General features: G+C 37.1%; 2 protein-coding genes across 5 annotated transcripts in view; both read right to left on the bottom strand.

The window, feature by feature from the left end:
• The window catches only part of LOC311276864 (interferon-induced very large GTPase 1-like), a 37185-nt gene extending 31020 nt beyond the window's left edge, over window positions 1-6165 (bottom strand). Inside the window, exon 1 of one of the 3 annotated variants that reach the window (XM_084386849.1) lies at window positions 5927-6165. Coding sequence is in view for 1 of the 3 variants with exons in the window: in XM_084386847.1 (XP_084242973.1) it covers window positions 6080-6100 (21 nt within the window). In the remaining 2 variants the exon portion in view is untranslated. The remainder of the gene's footprint in view (window positions 1-5926) is intronic. The other 2 variants (XM_084386848.1, XM_084386847.1) reach the window with 2 other exon arrangements.
• A 1217-nt stretch (window positions 6166-7382) lies between these two features.
• Window positions 7383-16315, bottom strand: LOC311277058 (GTPase IMAP family member 7-like). Of its 2 annotated transcripts, XM_084387197.1 has the most exons (4): window positions 16142-16315; window positions 15810-15886; window positions 11703-11738; window positions 7383-11526 (listed from the first exon to the last, which is right to left on the bottom strand). In XM_084387197.1, exons 2-4 carry the CDS (start codon window positions 15841-15843, stop codon window positions 10679-10681), a joined length of 918 nt encoding a protein of 305 aa, XP_084243323.1. In that variant the 5' UTR covers window positions 15844-15886; window positions 16142-16315; the 3' UTR covers window positions 7383-10678. The 2 variants fall into 2 exon arrangements, with proteins under 2 accessions (XP_084243323.1, XP_084243324.1); XM_084387198.1 differs by lacking the exon at window positions 11703-11738 and having other exon boundaries at window positions 16142-16300.
• Window positions 16316-16516: the final 201 nt, after the last annotated feature.

Here is a 16516-nt window from a genome sequence, read left to right as displayed (position 1 = left end):
AATGGCCAGTCCAGCCATGTGCCGGAAGGGAGGGGAGGAGGGAGGAGGCAGGAGGAGGAGAGAAGGTCTAGCTAGCCTCCGATTAGTTTGACAACAATTCAAACGTAAACAAGAAGTTACGACTCCACAACACCTTTAAACTTTTTCCTCTACATTATTACTTAGCCATCAAGAATGAGTGTATGACTCTCAACAATGGTGACAATCAATGAAATGCTTCATGTTGCAGTGCATGCTGGGTACCACCAATCAAAACTCACCCATATCTCCCAGCATGCATTGTGGCATTAATAAATTATGCAGCTGGATTTTTTTGTAGCTTGTTTTATTCTCAGAGTTGATCTGAGAAATTCATATGCTGTTTCTTGATGTCTGTGCGAATAATGCCATAGATTGAAGTCTTCATCATCAATAAACAGCCAAAATCACCTGATCTCATTTTTTTCATGGCTTTTTTAGCTATAACAATTGTACTTTATAAACACAATTATAGCAGCCAGAGAACATTTTACATTAAAGAGTCAAGGGCACAACTAAAGCAAACGCTAACCACCATCATGGTGACTTTAAAATACAAAATATGATTTCTTTAACCTGGAAATTAAATAAATAAAGTAAATCTGGTTAGTTTAAGTGAAGCTGGTAATAAGTGTACAGCCATGCATTTCACCTTTTTGTTTGGTTTATTTCAACCAAAATTCAACGACTGCCCAACGTTGGAGCTTGATGTCAAACAAACATTGGATTTAGACATCAACCCGACTTTCATTTTCAAATCCAACGTCTGACCGACGTTGTAGTCTATATCCTGTGCCTGCTGGGTTACACTCGCTTACATTTTAGAGAGAGAACATTATGTGAAAAGATTAGCCGACTTTGTTAGCGGCTATCTTTAACACGGAACCTTCCTAAACAGTGCGCTGCTGTGTGCATCGGTCCATGCTGTGCGTGTCCAATATCAGTCATAGTCAATAAACGTAATTTCGTATGTTTTTTGTATCAATATTTAGGCTATTTATTGATCCTCATTCATTTAATTTCAAATACAGTTTCTGAGTGTTATTTACATATAAAAATTCATTATCAAGTAGGCTATCGTATTTAATTTTTAAACTTATTTTTACCGTTAGTAGCCTATGAGGCAAACGAATGAAGGATAAACTGAAATTCACGGCATTTCAACACGACATCTGCTCATGTATTTGAAGGCTGCTATTGGATCATCGAGGCTAAACGTCATAATATGCGACTTCACATTACTTTATGGAGAGCTTACGACCTACTAGTTCTGCCTTACGAACAAATGGTGCAACAGAATAAAGTACAGAGTTAGTTACAAACTAGTAGTTACTAAGCCTCTATTGTGTGGACTTTACATTCCAATTTAAGAAAGAACTTACGAACGGCTGGTGCAACCCTACCCTGATGGTTAATTTTTGTAAGGGAAAACCATGACTCATGATAATGCTAGGGCTGTGCAATATATATCGTGAGATTGTTATGCGCATCTCGTCAGTAAAGCCACTTCCTTGATTAGTAGTAAATCACCATCACCTGCTTTCAGATGGAGCGGCATTTACTACAAAGAGCTGTAGTTAACTGACAAGCTGAGCCATATCGCATTAATATCGCGGACGTATCGGCAGCGATAATTAATGCGATATGGCTCAGCTTGTCAGTTAACTACGGCTCTTTGTACACAGCAAAAACTCCAGTGTTAAATTAACACTCCTGGGAGTGTATGAGTCCACACTCAAGAGTGTTTAAGGTAATGATATAATTAAGTGATTAATTTAGTGATGATTGAACATTATTGAAGACACCTGATGTTAACAAGCAGAATCACTGAAGGAGAAAATCACAAATTGTAAGCCACCGTTATGACGATCAATGGTTGCTTTAGTTGGACTCTTGACCCATATATTATTAACTTTAGATTTTGCTTGTCTGAGGTATCTGAATTATAATCACCAGTTGAACAAAGAAAAAAGTGATTTGATGGTGATGGTTATATTATGACAATCATCATTTGAACTTGATCACTGAACTCATTAAAATCCTTCTTTCTGACTTCGATTTATGTTGTTGGTTAATGAATCTGCATAAATGCCCAGAATTTTTGATATAATAAAGGATTTCTTAAAAGTTGTTTAAAAAAAAAAAATCATTCTTTTAGGCACACACAGATTTCAAGATTCAGTCTATGCATCTCAACAATGGTGGCGAGCAGAATATTCAATTAGAAAAAGTAAATTACATAGACAATTCAGATCATAATTTATTCATACCGCAATGCATGATGGGAGCCATTATTGAGTTGTGATTGGTGGCAGCCACTGCAACATGCTTTATTATTGTCACCATTGTTGAGATTCACAGGCTGATTATTGATATCTGTGTTTTAAATGAATTTATTTGAATGTCTTTTGATCAGAACAATGTTTATTAAATATTTTGAATTATAAGTAAAGTACTGATAATCATAGGCTGAAGAAACACAAAACTGCTGCTAACAAGTTAAACCAAACTATCTCAATAAGATTCCTTTTTCAGATCACAGCATGATTATGTCAAAACATAACGAACACTATAAGATAACATTTTACTTTGTTAATTTAACTGTTATAAATCAATAACAGCAGACAAACAACAGTAAATATTAAAGTAAACATATAATGGTCTAGAGCCCAACTAAAGCAAACACCCATCACCTTAATGGTAACTTACAATTTGTGATTTTCTTCTTCAGTGATTCTGCTTGTTAACATCAGGTGTCTTCAATAATGCTCAATCATCACTAAATTAATCACTATCACTTAATTATCTCCTCAGCCCTAAATGCCGCTTCATCTGAAAGCAGGTGATGGTGATTTACTACTAATCAAGGAACCGGCTTTACTGACGAGATGCGCATAACAATCTCACGATATATATCGCACAGCCCTAGATAATGCAAGAACATGTTCAGTATTTGGATTTTTCTATATTCATGATGTAGTTATATTTGTACTAATTTTGACATTCAGGCAATTTTTTGTTCTTTAGTATTTATTTCCTTTTAAGATAAAACAAAAACATGTTGTAATGTATAAAATTTCACTAAAATAAATGTATATTGTGCAAACAAATTACAATAAGATGGTTGTTTTGCAACAAGATACACACAAGTGAGAGAGATATATCAGAGAAAATGAAGATAATGGAAAGTAAAATTGAAGTAAAGTTGCAGTTCAAGAGAGAACCTTTAGTTATTGTGTATGTCCCAGGCTATAAGGATTTAAACCTTATTTGCGTAATGGCGTTCAAATGGCATTCCTTCTCATTCCCCTCGACATGTACACTCTAAAAAGAGATGTGTTAAAAAACAACACACAGCATGTGTTGATGGTATTTTGACACATGTTGTGTATATTTTTAACACACAATGTGTGTTAAAATGTAACTCTGGATAGAATAGCACTGGGTGGAGGAGAGTTTGTGTTTATGAAAAAAATTATAGGTATATTTTATATGGTATCCCATAAAATGCTCTAAAATAAATAAAGCAATACATTTAAATAAATAAATTAAAACATAGGCTAATTCATGAAAACTTAAAGATTAACATGTGTTTTTTGGCAGCCAATCACATCATGCCTCTTTTTCAAATGCTGCTTTCACTTGTTATTAATAACCAGATTAACTTTATTTCTGTCAGACTCTACAGAAGCTCTTATTGAGAATTAACAGGTTTTGGTGTTGACGATTCATTGAATGTTTCATTTGAAGTCACCAGAATCGTGATTAGTAGCTTTATTTGGGCTATTGACCCTTCAACATTAGTTTTCTCTGATTGCTGTATTTGTGTAGCCTATTTATTTAAACACATTTGAAACAGCAGAAATAATCATGAGAAAAATATGCTCAGATGATAATATTATCATCAAGGACATATAGGGTTATTAAGCTCAGCAAGAGTTCAATATTTGAAAGATTAATGTAATATTTAAAAGATGATTTTTAAAGGATTTGCATATTACAATTAGCTTATAATTTGTTTTAAAATACACAGTTCGTACAGGACTTTACAAACTTTGATATCAAACAGACATCAAGATTTAGCACATGAATCTCAACAATGGTGACAAACGAAAAGCTTCATGCCGCAATGCATGCTGGGTGCCACCATAGTACAAATCTCATCCATGACTCCCAGCATGCATTGCGGCATGAAGCTTTTCGTTTGTCACCATTGTTGAGAATCATACGCTGATTCTTGAGGTCTGTGTTTGACTAGTTTCTGCTGTAGATTAAAAATTTAAGAAAACATTTTTTACTATGATGGATAGCATGCTTGTTATAACTAATAGCAAATAAATAAATTTAATGCACACCATCCATATACTCATAACCTTGATCAGATCAGCACTTACTGATTATGACATCAACAAACATCTGATCATATTTCTCTCACCATAACAAATGTATTTGATTAAAATACAGTTAAAGCAGACAGAGAAAAACTAAAAGACGAGTACAGGGTCAAGAGCTCAAATAAAGAAGCCATTAATCACGATTCTGGTGACTTCAAATAAAACATTCAGTGAAACATCAACATCTAAACCTCTGTTAATTCTCAATAAGAGCTTGTCTATGTAGATTCATGATGTCTAAACCATCCAAATGTTTAAAACTCTTTATTAAACTTCACTGGACTCCATAAACACAAGTTAACTACGTTTCAGTTTTCATCCAAACACTCTGTAAAAACACAGGAAGTAACTCTGGCAAATACACACCGACTACAGTCACATGTGACACATATCTGACACAAGTTGTGTAACTATAACACATTTAGTGTAAACGGTTTCAACCCTGTGTTAAGAACAATAACACAGTGGTTGAGTTAAAAATAACACAAAATTTGTTGTCCTTAACTAGACACACAGGTGTGTTAAGATATAACAGGTTGTGTTTATAACACATCCGTGTTTAAGAGAACGAGAATGATAATGAAGGGAATGAGTGATTCAGTCTAAATGCTGCCTTCACACCAAACGCGAATAGAGCGTCAAATTCGCGTCTAAATTGGACGCTTGAAAATGTTGAATCCATTCGCGTGTTCAGAGCGAATAGGACGCGCGTAGCATTCATCGAGAGAGTCACCGCTCTGTATTTGCTCTGAGTCTGGATAGCAGAACATCGGCGTCATCGTCGCCGTACTTTTGTCCACCAGACCCTCCGGAGGAGTTCGAGGGATCCCAGTTTGGCGAGTTTTACCATTTGCTCCAGGAGTTGCGCCTGGATGACGGCCGCTTTCAGCGGTGCTTCCGCCTGTCCCGCACCGAGTTAGAGGACCTGTTGTCCCGCATCGGAGCGAGGATCACCCGCGCCCGGCGCCCTCATCCACCTAATCTGGAATTTATTTTTATTTTGATGATAATTGGAGCCAGCCTCCAAAAGTAATAAACCTGTCCTGTGATTTGTTTTCTCACACAACACTGTCAGACACGAACTAGCCCTATGTTCTACACTAAAGTATGTTGGTTGTCTTTACATTAGAAACTTTGTTTCATACAATCTAGATTAGATATGGAATAAATAGCATTCAATACAAAATGTGTCTCATATATTGAAATCAAGTTTGATAGTTTAAGTGTGATAAAATAATAATATTCGCGCCCACCGCGCTGCGCTAAACGCCTCATTCGCGCCGAAGGACTTCCGGACGCGGGTAAACACGTCTTTACATTGACTTAACATGGAAATCATTTGCGCCAGACGCTCTATTCGCGTTTGGTGTGAACACAGCATTAAAGCTGAACGTTACCGCACCTTTAGAAAACAACACGCGCTTAAAAATACAGCAAATGTGTTGACTTTACAGTAATGTACACAAGTTAACATCAGAATTAGGTTAAAGTATTATTATTATTTTTTTACTTACCTAAAAAGTTACCAGAAAAAGTTGCTTCGAGGTTAGTTTCAGTTCTGAAGTGAGCGTCGAATTGTACGAATTGACCATGTTTTCAGAAAAATGGCGCAGGCCATACAAGTTACTGGTCCTACCAGATCTCTTGTAGCTACATTTCATTTGTACCTGAGATTGGCCACTCTCCATTGACAGGTGTTTCTTCTTCTTCTTCTTCTTCTTCTTCTTCTTCTTCTTCTTCTTCTTCTTCTTCTATCTGATTTCAGAGCAGCTTCCATTGACAGGCGTTTCACTACTGCCATCTTCAGGATTATTCTTCACTCGTGAACGTTCTTGTTTTAAAAACGCTTTTAAGTCATTCCAGGAAACCGGTACGATTTGGACTTACCCTTTTTTGGATTTTTTACTTATATGTAGGCCTATTATTTATCTGAACACCCCACAACATTAATTACATATTTAACTTCTAGAAAAACATATTTTCCCACCTTAGGCATCACATCCCTATCATAAGGCCTATTGGTAATTAGCCTATATGTCTTCAACCCCGTTATGGACACTATGGGAGCTCTCTGAATATGATTATAAAATATATTTGTAATGAAATCAACTTTTTCCTATTAATCAGATCTCCCTCACACTAATTCAGTAATTGTAAATGTAAAATTTACATATAGCCTTATTTTACACTAAAGCCTGAAATGAGCACTTTTTGTGACAGCAACCTCATCATTTTGGATCAAAGATGTGGCTTAACTTCAGAATTTGAACTAAAATCAGTATTGGTATGATGCTCTGAACAATTCAGACTAAGTTCAACAAACATTAAATTACTTATAAACTAAAAAAAAAAAAAAAATTTTTTTTAGACCGTGACAGGGTTGAGATAGGGGATCGTTAAGATTTTCTACTTTTGACGACACGACATCCACTCAGAGCCGTTGAAAAACAACATAAGTAGGAAACTGTTGCAGTCGCCGGCTGGATCTCTTCAGTTATAGTCAGTAGAAGCCGCTCGCGTTCTGCCACCCGGAAGTATCTTGGTGCCTATTGTTTACAAACATTCTGAAAAGGTCTATTGCTCGTGAGCTTTACCTATGCCCTACTCTCTTAAAAGGGCAGACGGCAGAGCCCTTGAATTGGGCACTTTGGAGGGAGCGGGGCACTTGTGTGCCATTATGTTGATGAAGGGAGCAACGAAAGACAACGTAATTTCCTCATTATTTTCACCTGGGATGTTCCCATGACAACGCAGCGCGTGTCCATCAGCTGAATAGTCACTCCAGGAATAAAGGTGTGGTCTAATGTAAATGTCAACTGTGAAATATGGTTCAGTTGTGTAATATTATCTGTTATAATATGAAGTAATCAATATTATAATGATTTGTGATTCCCATTGTTTTTATATAATCTGTGACTAAATCTTTTATTTCGCACATAATTCAAGACATGCAAAAAAAGTTTTATCAAAGTCTTTTTATTTTATTTTTGGTAATACAAAAGGCTCCCATCCCAACAGAACACACACACACACACACACACACACACACACACACATATATATCAACAGTATTTGACAAAAATATTGTGTGTTAACAGAGGGTAATAACAGAAGTTGTTCTCGACATCATTAACTGGATCCATCACATATCTAAGTCAATACTGGCTCTCAAGCAACATATAATTTACAGCTACCTTTATTAGTAATAGCCCTTAATATTCAACAATATTATTGATCTGCCTGCATTGACACCATTATATGAGAACTGAACTGAACTGAGCAGGACGATGACATCACTTTTCTTCTAGGTCTGCTGTACAGCAGAAACAATTTTTTTTCCAGTGTCAGAGAGTGTGAGGTCTCTAATTCACTGTGCAAAACTAGGTGGATACTAGGGGTTATCTTTCATCGACTGCAGGCATGTTAAATTGACTAAAGAAAGCTTTGTAAGCTACATTTGTAAATGACTCTGAAGAGTACAAATCACCATACAACTCCTGGAAACACTTATTAATTTGTGAATGGTTTAACTGTTTTACACCCAGCTTATCATTTATCACAAGGGTAAACTGATTTACGGTTTTCTGCTGTACCTGGTAAGACAAAATCGTACCCGTTTTTCCTCTGTATTCATGGTTTGGACTTATACTGTATGTGGTGGATTAAAAGATTACATTCAGTTTGAAGGGCAATTATTTGTTTAAAAAGCACAGCTGATGGGGTTTGGTTTGGGTTGTTTGAGCTTTCTTCACTTTATAGATATGATATAATCTGTCCCTGTAAATAGGAATTCAATGACTCCGAAATTATTGAGGACGGCATTACTGAGGCCATATTACATTCCAAAAAATGGTATACCTTTTTTTGATATAAAATTAACAAAACATGTATCAGATAAAAGGAGAGTTAGCAATAGCATGTGTATTTGGGATATCTAACATCAATTGTAAAGGTGTGTGATCAGAAAGAAAAAAACAATTGCTTGATTATCAGAATAGTTAATTTTGGAGAGGAGAGTCTTATCTATAAAAAATTGTTTATGATTAAGAATAAGTTCTGGGTACTGGTGAATTTCAAAATAAACAAGCGTCAACTACGCATATGCGTCCAGAAATAGTCGTATTGCTTGGGCTGACTTCGATACAACCCCAGTTGTAGATGAGCTACGATCTAACATAGGGGACACAACACAATTCATATCCCCTCCCAGGATCAACTGACGAGTGTCAGTACTCGGAAGGCAAGTAAAAATGATGAAACTTTCTTGAGGAAAGTTACTTTCATCCTAATTGGATGCATATGCATCTCCTCATTCGTCCCTCAATGTAAATATATTTTTCCTGTAGTTTAGCAAAATCTGCTTTCATCTTGCACACATTTTGCAGACCTGTTATCTCATCAGCAAATGCGTTGAGGCCTTCTTCCATTTCAGTTTTCTTCATGGACTCTAGATCAGCGTGTAACATGTCAATGCTGCGGCTGCCGACAACTTTTGTTTTAACAGACTTTATTTGAGAATTAATGTCCTCAAACTCACTTCTAAGAATAGATTTAAAGGTGACAAAATATGCCCCTTTTCACAAGATTTAATACAAATCTATGGTGTCCCCAGAAAGTGTCAGCTCAAAACACCCCCCAGATCATTTATTATAGCTTGTCAAATTTGCCCCTTTTTTGGGTGTGAGCAAAAACGCTCTGTTTTTGTGTGTGTCCCTTTAAATGCAAATGAGCTGCTGGATACTGGAGCTTCAATAACAAAGTAAGCGTCTCACTCATCTAAATCTCAGAAATAACCAGGTAGCGTCGCGAGTTCAGCCTTACTGAGAGACTCAGGACGAGTTTAACTTTTAGACGTTTCTAAATGGTTAGTGGATACATTTATGTAGTTGTTTCACATTTTCTGGGTTGTTAGATGCACCGGGGACCCGATTATTAAACATGGGAAAAGTCAGATTTTCATGATATCTCCCCTATAAGGCATGAATAATTTTTAATGAATTTTTTAAATGTGTCATTTTAGTGATCAAAGATGAGTTATTTAAAACAAATATATACACATTTTATTCCTTATGTCATTTTGGTGATCAAAGATGAGTTTTAAGGAATAACTTTAACTGATATTACAGGAGACATCCGCAGTCTGTGTCACCCTCGATAGTCTGATGGCTTTGGTAAGTTTACTCAATACCACTTCTACTACTAATACATACATACATTTACACTTTACCAGGAGAATGTGATCAGGCCCTATTACCTCTATTAAACGTCCTTACTAGCAGTGAGGTTTGACTTGATGTAGGCCATCGCCAAGATAGGATCTTTGAGTGTTTTCTCAATCATTTCATGAGTTATCTGGAGTTTGGCTGGATGAAGGATACTGTAAGTAACGAATGCCATCTCGTCAATGTAGTTATTTCTTGACCTCATTAAATGCTGCTCTTGCACGCGCCACAGTTGGAGGAAAGTCCAGGAATATGGATGAATGGCACCGTTGCATTGCAGAGGACCATGGCAGAGAACTTGTACACAGTCTTGATAACAGTGCAATTTGAGCTGGTTGTTTGAGCTGGGTTTCACGGTGCGATCTGTCAATTAGAATCTCAGTTTCCAAACCAAATACTTCCATTAGCAGATTAGAGACAGATGGAGTGGTACTTAAGCCCAGTGTCTCTGACACATTCATTATTCGAATTGTGGATCTCCTCATTCTTCCCTCCATATCAATACATTTTTCCTGCAGTTTAGCAATCTCTGCTTCAATCTTGCACACAGATATGCATTGAGGCCTTCTTCAATTTTAGTTTTGTTCATGGACTCTAGATCAGCATGTAACAAGTTCGGTGCGTTCTTCTGACATTTCAGCTTATCTGTTAGTCATTCTTGGGTCGTTGGCACCAGAACTGTTAGCCACGTCCTTCCCTTGGTAGGCATACTGATGTAATCTTCTAGCCATTTAAGCGACAAAGCTTGTGTAACTTGACGAAAAAGTGAAAATAAAATATCCAGTGTTGCTCTGCACTTTGATTAGGCTGCAGCAAAAAAGTAAACATTTTTTTTTTTTTTAGTTTTAAAGTATTTTCATTTACATTTTAACAGAGGTCAAAACCTCCCAAAACACCAGCTATTCCATAGCCTGCTCACTAGTGCCCCGTCCCCTAAGACATGTCAATTTAAAAATATTTACAGTACAAAAGTTTATTAGTGTAATAATAATGCAAGTAATACCTCAAAATATAAGCCTAAAAATAACTAGAATGTGATTAAAATTACATTGTGAGTTGTTTTAACTTGGCAAGTATCTTTATCAGTTTATTCTCATGAGTGTAAGTCCGTTCTGTCTCCAGTCTGAACTCTGTGAGCTTTGCTTCATAAAAACGCTTGTACTCATTCAATCTCTCCTCCAGTTTCTGCTTCTCTTCAGCAAATCTAGACTCCAGTTCTCTCTCTTTCTCTTGTAGTTTCTTCTCAAATTCTCGTCTCAGTTCCTTTTCTTTAGTTTTCAGCATGCTTTCCACACCCTGGTAAGATTCACTGGTGTAAAATCCTCCTCCATTGGCAGAGACCATGGCATCCACTTTCTCCAGCAGCTCCACAACCTGATTACGATCCTCCATGTCTTTATTGTTGAACACGTGATATCTTCTCCCACAGCGCCTCAGGGTTTCTTTCAGGTCCTCACTGGCTTCACTGAGGTGTTTCTCAATAGTGCCGTCTTTCAATTTATCACCGTGAGTGAAGAGGATGATTGTGTGTTTATCTGATTCTTCTCCGAATATGGCTCTGATCTTCTCCACTGAAAGTCTCTCTTCTTCAGTGAACGGGCCGAGTTTAATGACCAGGATGATGGCGTGAGGTCCAGGTGCCGTCATGTTTATACACTTACTGATCTCCTGTTTCAGAAGATCCTCCTCTATATCATCTGTGTCAAACATACCGGGTGTATCGACCAGAGTAATTTCTCTTCCAGCCACCTTTTCAGACTCTTTCCCACACTCTTTGGTCACAGATGAAGGGCTTTTGTCGGCTCTGAAGATTTTTCTGCCCAGGATTGTGTTTCCAGAAGAGCTTTTCCCTGCTCCAGTCATTCCCACCAACACCATCCTTCTCAAGGACACTGAACAAGAGAGAGAGGATAAGATCATGCAATTACAAATTAAACAGATTACAGGTTACAACCAGATAAATTGACTGTAAATAATGTTAAGTTAAAGTCATAAAGCAAACAAATGCATATATTGTACTCATTTGTATGTGTATACCTATTTTTTACAGTCTATGGTTTATACTCACAATTTGGAATTTCTGAGCCAAAGCTTCCTTTTCTACCTACAAAAAATGAGTAGACATTCAGTTAATACTAGATTTTTGTTTTATTACAAACATTTCTTAGGAAATGTAAGACTGTTTTGGAAAGGTGTGGAAACTTGTATAGCTTGTTTGCAGACATGTGATTCTGGTGACACGCAAAAATCAGATGGAGGGGAGGAAGTAAAAAAAAAAAAAGCAGAATGGATGAGATGAAGGAGAGCCCGTACTGTGCTGGTTTAGAAAGGTGTAAAACAGAAAAACATACACTATATTGCCAAAAGTATTGGGACACCCCTCCAAATCACTGAATTCAGGTGTTCCAATCACTTCCATGCAGTGTTAATTTTGGCGGCCATTTTTTATTCAGTCTTCATCTTCAGACGAAAATGCTTATTGATCTTAGTCACATTTTAGCCCTTTAGCTTTCATAGTTTTAGTCTAGATTTAGGTGATGAAAAGTCATTGCATTTTTTTTTTTCAACTTTCAGTCATTACTTTAAGTCAAACCGCAGTTACCAACATTAATTTTGGTAGCTATTTTATATGCAGTCTTTATTAAAAATGTTATTATAATTTTTCTCTCAAGGCCAATTCAATTAAGCTTATGATGATTTAGAATCAAGGCAACAGGCTGTATTGACATTGCACTCTTTAGCAGTAGCACTTGTGCAATTTTACATATCCCTTTTCCTTAGTTCAGTGGTTCTCCAATTTTTTAGAGTGCCGTACCCCCTCTTCCACTTAGACTGCAGTCACACCTTTTCCATTAAGGGACAATATTTGCCCACTTTAATTGATTTTTCCAGTTCATTTTTTACCTTAAAATAAATAATGCTTTAAATAAAACAATGTTCAATAAATATGCAATGATGGTAAAAACGAAGTGATACTTTTAAATATTAAATTAAAATCGCCAGTAGGTGGCGTAACTCAATGTCTTTATGAGTGAGTCATCCAGTGATCCATTCATTCAGTAACGAAGTGGCTGTTTATGAACGGGTCATTGAATCTCACGATTCGTTCAAATTCACAGATTCGTTCATGAACTGGACAGGAGGAGAAGCTCGCAGGCAATCGGGGGGACGTGGAGGCAAAATGACAAAATAATTAATCCGAATACTTAGCAAAAGTTTCTCCTGCTCCAAGCTCATGGACACCTACTCACGATCTCTGTCTCTGCAAATTTCGGAAGGGAATGATTCAGATTTCTCTTGGCACAGCTACTAGAAGACAGACGGGTTGCTCACGTCACATCTACGTCGTCAAGCTCATTTTGAGTCTGCGCAGTACGCTCAGGCTCAGCCATCAGGAAGTGAGTGCTTCTATTTGACTCATAGAGAGTATAAGAAGTGGACAGAGTCATCTCATTGGAACTCAATTGAGACAAGTGAAGCCCATTTTTAGCGTTTTTTTAGGACTTACGTTCCTGACGCGCAGACTCAAACTGAGCTTGACGACGTAGATGTGACGTGAGCAACCCGTCTGTCTTCTAGAGGCTGTGGCACGAGAAATCTGAATCATTCCCTTCCGAAACTTGCAGAGACGGAGAGTGTGAGTAGGAGCTGTTCATGAGCTTGGAGCAGGAGAAACTTTTGCTAGGTATTCTAATTAATTAATTTGACATTTTGCCTCCACGTCTCCCCGATTGCTCGCGAGCTTCTCCTCCCGTTCATACGGTAATCTCTCTACTGCGCGACAGAGAGCCGCGTGGTTATGATGCAATCGTTAGCCTATTTTTACAAAAACTGCTTCTATGGGGCCATAACGTAAGATACAAGGTAATGGAGCCTTTTATACATTGACGTGTTTCTTTAGAAATAAATAATGGACAAATAGAGTCTTCAAACGCCTAAGATGTAAAGTTATTCGCTGTCAAAGTGACGCCAAAATGAATGGGAGTCAATGGAATGCTAACGCAAGTGAAGTTCTGCTACAAGATGGTGGCACGCGGCCGGCTTCAACTTCCGGTCGACTTCCTTCCCGCTTGATTTGACTTCACTTTTCTCCATTGAATCCAGTGGGTCGCTGTGTCCATTTCTTTTACTGTCTATGGTGTTTTCAGATCATACGCGCTTCTTAAACAATGTAGAGAGCGTGCGTGCATGGTTGCCATATACTATTGAAAAGACTGGGTAGAAAACGTGTTTTTTTGAACAGAAAAAGAGCTCTGACTTAGGGTTTAAATAAATTACTGAACTCTGGCAACGGTAAGCAGGAACACTTGTAAAAACACTGTTTTTTGGTTGTTTTTTTAACACATTTCAGTCTCGTCTGTTTTCGTCAACAGTAGTCACAGTTATTGTTTAATGACGTGGGTGTCGTCTCTCATCGTCTTGTCTTAGTTGGGGGAAAAACGGTTGTCAATGAACATTTTTCGTCATAGTTTTCGTTAACGAAATTAACACTGCTTCCATTGCCACATTTGTATAAAATCAACATAGAGCTTAATGGAATAGATTTCAATGGCTGAGCAGCTCCATCAAAACCTTACATCACCAAGTAAAATGCAAAGTGTGGGACGCAGTCAACATACCAAGACACTTTGGACAATTTCAAGCTCCCAACTTTGTGGGAACAGTTTGGGGATGTTCCTGTTCCAATATGACATGCGAACCAGTGCACAAAGCAAGGTCCATAAAGACATGGACGAGTAAGTTTGGTGTGGAGGAACTTGACTGGCCTGCACATAGTGGTTGAGGTTGAGGAGGTGACGGGAAGACGCTGGATAGCAAATCTAGTAATAATCTCACTGATTAATCCCACTGCCTATCACTTATAAAATAATCACATTGCTGAGTGTTTTTGAAAGTTTTGCATTTTGTTTGGTTTAATAATTAACATTACATTTGCGAGTATGACTCTCACTCGGCTTGTGAAATACACGCCAAATTACACTTGCAAGCAGCCACTTTAAAACTGTTCACAAGCTTCCATGGATTTGATTTTGGTTGTCATTTGTCCAAATAAATACAAAAAATAGTTTGTTGGAGTCTGTCCGCTGAACGTGACTCTCTGAATCCCCTCCGTGGTCAAATGGGTTTACAAAGACAAAAAAAAAAAAAAAATCAGTTACATTTAACCTTTCCAAGAAAGAAATGGATCAACTTAAGTCAACTTGTTGAACTTGTTTAACCAGATCGACATTGTGAACAGAATTCTACAAAACAAACATCAAATGATTATTCAATGCAATAAAATAGCTTATCTTCCCTGCAAACAAAACCATGAAGAATATGAATATTTAAACAAGTTCAAAGGTAAGCAGGTATCCATATTAATTTAGTATCAGCAGGTGCAAAACACCATTAAAAGCAACAACTTTTAAAGTAAAAAAAAAAAAAAAAAAAAAAAAATTACGTAACCGATATAGCTCCTTGTGGTTTCTCGGTTTGTCGGTTTGATTGAATCGATTAGAGCATCAATAAACAACACAAATATAGGCATTTTGAGTTTGTGATAGTGCTTTACTATGTAGAAAATTGCTTCCTGCCCTCCATCTGCATTTCACGCCACAGCGTGACGTCATGTGCAAACCACCTATTAAGAGTTTTTGATTAAAATGGTCTATTTGATGTATTTTTTTTTTATTTTTAAGATAAATTCAAGGAATAAAGATAAATAGGAACTGCAATTGGACATTTTCGAGATTAATAATGTGACTAAGTAAATATCTATTTGTATGTTATTATGGGAAAGTAGAATAAAAATATTTTATTTTATTCAGCTTAGTAACTGGAAAATACTTGTATGCAACCTATGTATTAAAACAGTTCTTTTAACTGTTTTACCTGTTTATTCATACACGCATATGCACTTAAAATAGCCTAAATTAAATCACATATAGGCCTACATTACCACGCAAAAACTACTGAATGCAATGTTTAAATCGTTAAGCGTTTAATGTTCGCTCAAGTCACTACGCTGCGTCAATTGTGGTTTAGCGTCAATGAGAAGTCAATGAGAGTATGAATTCTTCCTACAAAATACTGACTAAAAAGTTAAACAGTTAAACAGTAAGGCTCTGTGGTAAAAAAATAAATAAAATATTCTCAGTATAATTATTATGATCAAAAGTACACAGAATGATACCTTTTGTCTCTTTTGTGGCGCCTGAGGACGACATGATGCACAGCCGATAAATGCGCAGTTGTGGGCTATGGCGACTCCTTCGAATGCAAACACGGAAAGAAGAGCAGAAAGTCACATGATACAGTCTTCATTTGAATGAATGGCAGACGGAGGGAATTATAATGAATTGTGTGGTTAAGTCAAGATTATTCCTTTCAAGCTACACAAAAAAAATAAAAGAATAATAATAATCACTTCATTGTCACAACAGACTAGGACAAGTTTATAAAAAGTAGCCTATAGAATAAACAAGACACAATCACATCAGCATTGCAAAGGACTGTACCGCATACCATCCAGGCTGTGATTGGGGACAACAAAAAAGATGCCATGCGGTATCACTGCTCACTGGCGCTGTAAAATGGTTATCGACATAGACAGTAAAATAAATGTACACAGCGACCCCAAAGACTTCAACGGAGACCAGTGTAGGCTAGTCAATTAGAAGCACTAGGCTTGTTTGAAATGTAGGCTAGTCGAGAGTAGGCGGCTGCAGTGAGAGGAGGAGTGAAAAAAGCGCAGGCAAGCCGGACACTTCTCTCTTCTCGTAGTGGATCTGACACCTGCGAGATCAAAGATTTCGCGGGATTCACGGGATTCACGCTTCTGCACAGTGTGTGTGTGTGTGTGTGTGTGTGTGTTTGTATATAGGCTATATATATATAATT

This window comes from Rutilus rutilus, assembly GCF_951802725.1.
Source record: "Rutilus rutilus genome assembly, chromosome: 1".
NCBI lineage: Eukaryota > Metazoa > Chordata > Actinopteri > Cypriniformes > Leuciscidae > Rutilus > Rutilus rutilus.
The sequence above is the reverse complement of the archived record's forward strand: the minus strand, read 5'-3'. Positions and strand labels throughout refer to the sequence as shown.

Coding starts and splice junctions, on each gene's coding strand:
- LOC311277058 (XM_084387197.1), bottom strand. CDS start 15,843: ATGTCGTCCTCAGGCGCCACAAAAGAGACAAAAG. Junction 11,739..15,809: donor CGCCACAAAAGAGACAAAAG/GTATCATTCTGT, acceptor CATTTTTTGTAG/GTAGAAAAGGAAGCTTTGGC. Junction 11,527..11,702: donor TGGCTCAGAAATTCCAAATT/GTGAGTATAAAC, acceptor TCTCTTGTTCAG/TGTCCTTGAGAAGGATGGTG.